Source organism: Akebia trifoliata, chromosome 13 (assembly GCF_017979445.1).
Source record: "Akebia trifoliata isolate Shusen 1 chromosome 13, ASM1797944v1, whole genome shotgun sequence".
Lineage (NCBI taxonomy): Eukaryota > Viridiplantae > Streptophyta > Magnoliopsida > Ranunculales > Lardizabalaceae > Akebia > Akebia trifoliata.
In genome coordinates this window covers 2,450,319-2,457,871 of record NC_141387.1, presented here as the reverse complement: position 1 = coordinate 2,457,871, position 7,553 = coordinate 2,450,319, and the positions used below count along the sequence as shown (strand labels likewise).

The 7,553-nt window shown below is 33.0% G+C and overlaps 1 protein-coding gene across 1 annotated transcript; it reads right to left on the bottom strand.

Moving 5' to 3' along the window:
- Window positions 1–2,318: 2,318 nt before the first annotated feature.
- Window positions 2,319–3,647, bottom strand: LOC147387276 (vascular-related unknown protein 1-like). Its single transcript, XM_086421888.1, has 3 exons — window positions 2,906–3,647; window positions 2,747–2,812; window positions 2,319–2,613 (listed from the first exon to the last, which is right to left on the bottom strand). Exons 1-3 carry the CDS (start codon window positions 3,248–3,250, stop codon window positions 2,452–2,454), a joined length of 573 nt encoding a protein of 190 aa, XP_086278014.1. The 5' UTR covers window positions 3,251–3,647; the 3' UTR covers window positions 2,319–2,451.
- Between the last annotated feature and the right edge of the window lie 3,906 nt (window positions 3,648–7,553).

Genomic DNA, 7,553 nt, shown 5'->3' with positions numbered 1-7,553 from the left:
GGTAAGAAGTGATTGGATTTGCTCTCAAGGTATGAGTCATAACTTTGAATCTTTATATGTCTTTCCATAGAAATATGGTTATTTAAATATCGTAACACGTGATAGAGTGGGATGGTGTGTGCGGCCCCAAGTAGACCAATCTCACCTAAGGTGGGGATACTCCTTAGGTGACCAAATAAAAGAGGGTGATGCTTAAGCTTAATCCTAATTTTAAACAACTATTGAAGTTGTTTGAATGTATTATATTACTTTGTAATGTTGAGTTAATAACTTGACCTAAGCTTTTATAGTGTTTGAAGGGTATGTTTTAAGAGTTGTGATGAATGCATGCGGCTAACATGTTAAGGGCATATAACCATAGATCATTTTTATTGAGATACATTAGAAAAAGATGTGCGGTTCTGTGCCCTAGCCACATCAATCGCATATCAAGACCGTGTGCATTCATCATTATTCATGTTTTAAGTTGTGATAAATAATTTAAGGAATTGGGGTGTAATTGTTAAAGATAGGGTGTCACTAGCATCTGTCTTAACTAAAGATATTTTATATTCAAAATATGGACTAATCATCACTTAATATCCTTTCGAGCTTCTCAGTGTGGTGTAAGATATAGTTTCATACAGTAATATGAAGTTGAATGGCAATTATAATGCATATTATGGGCCCAACACATTGGACAATGGGTGGATGACAATGCTCCATCTTCAACTATCGAATCGAGACGTGATATGGTTGGTCATTTAAAGGATATTGCTTCCTTTAAAAAAATGTATCTTACCATAATTTAATTTAGAGTCGTGTGATATTTTGACTTGAAAAATTTCACTCGATTTGTACTCGGTCGAGGTGGTAAGTGGACAGAACCATAGATCTTTTTCTTCGGGATACACAACGAAAAAGATCTACGATTTTGTGCACTTGCCATGTCAATTGAGTACAAACCGACTAAGTCTTTTCGAGTTAGATTATCACTAGTTATTTATTTATTGATATCACATGATTTTCTTACATCTGTTTGGGAGGGGATTAGTCCCATACACACTAATATTTGCAGCGCATTAACCAAGGAATTAAGAGAAAAGATAAGAACGATCCAAAGGATTTAGAAATAGTATCAGATCATCAAAAATATTTTTCAAATCTGTAATCTTATAGTATTGAGAATTAATTGTTTTTTTCAAAACAACAAAATTTTCTCCTTGACAAAAGCTCTCTTATAAACAGATAAAAATGATCTTAAATGCCCAAATCTTCAGCCATGAAAAATTAATCATCTGCAAGCTCTACAACGTTCATGCTAAATTATTTTAATCTATTGGTTTGTAGTTTTTTTATTTGGTGGAACAATAAATTTACTATTTCAAGAAAGGGTTGGATTTGGTTGACTCAAGAAATATGACTGTCATAATGACACAAGTGTAAACACAAAATCTAATAGTTGAGATTTATGTGTATCACAACAATTTCAAAATGCACTAATTAGGTAATTAGCTAACTTTTCACATATGATTCAGTAAATATAAATTTTATTGGCGCACCAATTTTTTACTTATAACACACTATTCCTTTCGAATAATTAAAGTAAGTTGGTGTATTAAAAGTAAAAATTGGTGTATCAATAGAAGTTCTCTTTGGTTAAACAACCTAGAATTTAATAGGTTTCAAGGGTTGAGGGTAAACTTTTCTTTTTGGTTATCATATCCTTTTCTTTCTCTTTGTCCATTGTGAATTCTTCTGCACATAAATCCAATATGTGAAAGAGAGGGAGAAAGGAAAAGATATTGGTGTCAATTTTTCGGTGTATTATAGGGACGGGACACCGTATTGGATCTTGAGTCTATAATGAAAGATTGATGTATCATTTTCGAATTAAAATCAACACTCCGCCACTCCCTATCCATTAATTTCAATATTTTCATTTACCATTTAACAAAGAATAATGCTGAAGTGACCACAAGATTGTACCGCATATTGCACCACACCACCCTTTGACAAATCACTCTAATAATAAATTGTCTTTTATTTCATCAGGATAATTAACCCATAACTGGTGTCGTCGTCGGCTAAAATTCACCAAGCTAGTTGTTTTGGTAAGACTCTAAGCATCGAGTGGCCACAATATTCATGGGTTCATGGGCCTAAGCGCATACCGAGTGGGACACAAACTGTTAATCCAAACCAAAACACACCAGCTTCTACACACTTCTAAATAAGCTAAGCAAAGAATGAGTAATATATGTTGTTGTGGCTCATGAAAAATAGAACTAGCAATCTCTCTCTTTGATGAAAATACATGGCTTGCTACATCAAATTCATTTTGATTAAGAAACATGTTTCAAACTTCTTATAGTAGATTATGTAAAGATAATATTCAACAGGAATTCTTTTGTACAATAGAGTGAGAGGAGAGAAACGAGAGAGTTTTGTAATTCTATTACAAATATGAATTTATTCAAGGTAATTCACTAGCATGGACAAAGGAACCAAACAAAGTCCTCTTTTCTTGAGTTCTGTACACTCGTTCTCTTTCCCAATATTAAAGCCCAAGTCATTTCTCTCATCTATCGGTAGTTCTGGACAATTAAAATTAATAGAAGTACTTCCCTTCCCCTACAATATTTAGAATCAAATGATGTTAAAATATAAACAATAATAAAAAAAAACAATCTAACACAAAACCCAACAAAAAATTTAAATAAAAGACACAAATTTAAAGAAAAAAAAAAAAAGAAATTAAATTTACCTTAGAAATGTCCATGGGTTCGTCACTCTTTCTTGGGTTCACATCCAAATGTTTAAAAGGACTAATCTGTTAATTAAAATAGATAACTTTCATTTCAATAACCCTAGAAATATTATAGATAGAAAGAAGGAAAAAAACGAAAAAAAGGGTTTATCTAACCTTGGGACTATTAACAGGAGAACTAGCAGTATCCTCCAAAGCATCATCATGAGATTCTCCTCTGCTTCTCCTCTTCATGAAACTCAATTTCTTAGAGCTCTTCTCTGGTCCAATCATGGATGAGTACCCGACGACATGATCATTATCCGATATTTTCCATGCAGCACAAGAAGCAGCATCAGAAACCAAAGAAGGGCTTCCAAGACCAGAAGAACATGAATTGTGTTCTCTATTTTTTGAGAAAAAATCTTCAAAATATGTAGTCCAACCACTCTCTTCAGGAGAGTCAGTATTTTGATTGGAAGATAGATGTGGGTTCATAGATGAATTAGTGGAATTTTCCATGATTTGATCAAGAGTTTTTGCTGTTTGGGGAAGTCTTGCAAGAGATAGAGAGAGATACAACAGAGAGTATTTAAAAACGGAAGGAAAATGAGGTCATGAATTAGAATCTTGGTATGAGTCATAGGGAGTTGGGGAAGTTAAACTAAACAGTTGCAATATAGGAGGAGAGAGAGAGAGAGAGAGAGAGAGAGAGAGAACGTGCAAGTTGAAAATAAACAATTGAGGGGTTTGACCTTTTTGGCCCAAATGGGATTTTTAACTATTTATTACAACACATTTTTCTACCTATCAACTAAATTCATTTAAGTCTGTAAGATTGTAGAGAAAATGTTTTCTGTAAAAAAATGAATTCTTAATCAAATTTTCATAGCAAAATGGATTCTTGTTGTTCGATTAAGCAAACAAAAATGTCGAAAAAGAGAGCTAGTTTTTAGTTTGGAAAACAATTCATCTTATCCAAGGAGTGCTAGGTGGTGGAAGAATAGTAGAACACTCCTTTTGATTCCCAAGAAAATGGATTTCTATGAAACTTGTAATGATCCCTAAGGATGTAATACCCAACTCTATGAAATGTATTTTTCCCTCAAATAATGCAGCACCCATGATTTTAAAAATTGTCCAAAACTGAGATGACTCGCCTAAGTCATCTCGTTATCATTCATGAATGAAATAAGATACCATGCACGGGGTCCTCATTTTTTCCTTTCATTCTTTTCCTTTCTAGTGCACAAATACAAAATAGGCTTTTGTCTTGTCCAAGATCATAGATACACTATCATTCATGAATTGAGACAATAAACCAAGGTTATACCTTTGTTGCGTATATTTCTAAAACATGTCTAACCGATTCAAATCATCAAAATTAATCAAGTCAACTTGAGAATGCATTGAGTCGGATTAGAAATTTGACCAAGTTATTCCTTTGTATAAAAATTTTTTGTGAAGACAAAAATAAATATTAATAAATTTAGTATATTTTTATTTTAATTGTATTACCATGACTTGACTTGTTGGACATTGAGGGCCTAAACCTAGAAAAGTAGTTTTAATATTGGGAAAGAAGAATAATTACAGAAGAATATATAACATCTGAAAAAGGAAAAGAAAAATCAATTTTCTGAGGATAGAGGTGGAAATGAATCCAAAAAAGGTGCTTTGGATGGGAAAATTGTTTTCTCAAGAAAATATAAAATCATACACCTAGAAATCATTATTTCCACCCAAGGCTTTTTTTTGTCAAATTGGGATTTATCACTCACATGTTTTTGTCAAAGCTCTTTATTATTTCATGGTCTGTTTGTCCTCGGAGGAGATGTTGTAACAAACTTCTATTCTATAGTACTCGAATGATGATTATGTGACTCATAAGTTTGAATCATAGATTTTTTTATTCTTAAGATACACAACTCCATATAATTTATGGGGATGTGCAGTTATGTATCTCGAGAAAAATCTATGATTTTAATATATGCCACATCAGGAGATCATGTCAAAGGGGGGAGTGAGTAAATCACGACTCATAGTAATTACATGAGTTATTAGGCATCCTTATCGAAAGATGTACTCACTTTGCTTCGGGATATACAAATCCAAACACTTATAATTTTACAAGAAGATGTGAAGGGGGCGGCAAAGTGATTACACCCCGAAAAAAAAAAAAGAGTCAGATTATCAAGACTCTTGAAATGAGGTACATTAGGAAAAAGTGTCTGAATCACTTACTCCACGTGGCACTCTTTTGGCCCAATAACCCCTAAATGATTGGGATATCACTTGGTAAATTCTAGTCAACCCATGCTATAGTAAATCGAGTCCTCGACAAAAAAAAAAAAAAAAATTAATTCCAACTTGATTTTGTAAATCAGACTTCTTGTTGTTTTTTTCTTTTTGGTTAGGTGTTGTGATCACAGTTTGGGTGGAGGGCACATGCCGTTATTGACTCTTCAAGTTCAAAATCATGTGTCCTTTATATTTGAAGAGATGGAGAGTGACAGTCTAATATAAAGACAAAATTACAGGGAGAAGGTTTCTTTCCTTTTTCTTTCTTTAATTTCCTTTATATTAATTATTAATTATTTTGTTGTTGTTGTTGTTGTGTTTGTTGGGAGATATATTTCACATTTCAGATATCCTTGACATTTCAGATATCCTTGATGACCCGCACCACCAGACTCCTTACCTAATTTCGGCGAAGTTCAATCACAAAAACTTTTAATTGATTAACAATAATTCTTTGTTGATCAGTACCATCAGACTCTACAAATCAAGACAATTCTTTGAGATTGACTTGCTTTGGAAGATTTATTGGAAATGACACAAATTTGGAACTCTTTTCAAAATCCTTCATTTTTCTCACTAAAATCAATCATCTTCAACTTTTAGGAAATTTTTTCCTCGATTGACGGTTGAGGCTCTCCATCTTCATACTAATAATGATTTCTAAGAAAAATGAGCTATATAATCCTTGGAAACCACTGCTAATTTGTAGGTGTGTTTTTTTCCTTAATTATCCTAATCATATGTTTGATGGAGAACTTCAACCGTGGATCTAGGTTATTAGAAAAGTCCTATTTTAATTCTTTTTCATCTTTTTCAACCGTGGAAGCTTATTTACTTCAATGTTAACATGTCGAGAACAATATAGCATTTTTGGAAAGTAGAAGACCATGAATTTTTGGGTAGAAGTTCTACAAGATATATACCGAAGACAAGGAATTGAAGATGGGGTCTAATAGGTTAAAAATAAGTTACCCTAAAAATTTGAATAATAAAAGATTATGACTTTTAGAAGAAAAATCAAGGATTTTAGGTTAGGGGTTGAAAATGCGAGCTTTCAGAAAATTTTAATTGCATCTACTAAAATAGACCACTGGAACCTTTAATAATCAGAAAAATAGGAAGAGGTATGTTTAAATCGCCTTTTTCTTTAATGGGAAAATTAAATAATTTAAAAAAAGAAAGATAAAGTGGGGAAGTCGAAAAAGACCATTCAAAAGTTAGAAAGAGAAAAAGAAATTTCAAGTTGCCAGCAATGCCAAAAACGCATCGAATCTCCTTACAAATCACGTAATCTCATCAGAACAAATCCATTGAAGAGGTCTCTTAAATACTCCCAATACTGAAGTGACCTCAGGTTGGAACCTCATATCACACTTCTTCACGTGAAAGTGCAGGGGAATCATAGATGCTTTTCACCGAGATACGAGTGAAAAGCATCTATAGTTCCTATCCAATTTCATGTTAAGAAGTGCAATATGAGGTTCCACGTTGAGGTCACTCTAACACGACTCTTACTAATAATATATTGTGCCTAGGGGTGCAACTTGATTTGATTTGAGGCCCAATTGGAACCCAGGAGACACTGGTCGATTCCACTAAATAAGAACCAAAACCGCACCACAATACCATTGGAACAAAACCAACCCAAATCAAGCTAAGGTCGGTTTGGTTCGATTTGGATCTATGGGTGGCAATATTCTATAAATTGGAAGTATCATATTTTTAATGAAAAAATAAACATAAATTTTCTTGATTTGATAATCAAACCAAATTAATATATATATATATATGGGTTTGGCTCGGTTCTATATAAGCTTGATTTGATAATCAAACCAAATTAATCAATTCTCCATTTTCTTAACTTGGAATTGAACCGCAACCACTATGTGAAAACTGAAAATTTTGATAAGAAAATTCGCGGGCCAAAGCCCACAAATTTTAGAAAGTGAAATTTGACTGCTAATGACCATTGAAAATTTTGATGATCCCCAATTCGACGGTTTAGAGCCATCAAGTTTCTCCCATCCTCCATTAATTTAATGGTTTCTGTCTACTGAAAAAAAAAATAATTGACAATGTAAAATTTGACATCTTAGTCCATGAAAATTTATGAAATTCGACAGCCTTGCACCGTCAAATGTAAGTTTTTTTCATGTTGTGAACTTGTTCCTAATCACCCTAAAGCTATCGGTTTAATTCGATTCTCGGTTTGAACCAAAACTAATTGTTCCAAATCACCCCAAGTTAATTTGATGTGAGCCTTTCACATAAAACAACTCTACAAAACATGCTTAAAGCAACACGTCACTAGAAGCACACTATAGTTGTTTCCTTAACACAAAGAACTTGATGTCAACCCTCTCTAATGTCTTGTGGAATTATTCTTGGAACCATTAATACACAGGTCTATATTTTGCTAGCTAGGCTAATACACCAACAATTAGTTTGAGTACTCTTTAATTCCTAATAATTAAATTTAGGTACTTTTCATGATGGATTTCTGACTGCTGGTTTAAATACATTT

Bases quoted from the DNA above. Each gene is read 5' to 3' on its own strand.
- LOC147387276 (XM_086421888.1), bottom strand. From the start codon at position 3,250: ATGGAAAATTCCACTAATTCATCTATGAACCCACATCTATCTTCCAAT. The intron at 2,813-2,905 runs GTTAGATAAACC...TTTAATTAACAG, and splicing joins CTCCTGTTAATAGTCCCAAG to ATTAGTCCTTTTAAACATTT. The intron at 2,614-2,746 runs GTAAATTTAATT...TAAATATTGTAG, and splicing joins AACCCATGGACATTTCTAAG to GGGAAGGGAAGTACTTCTAT.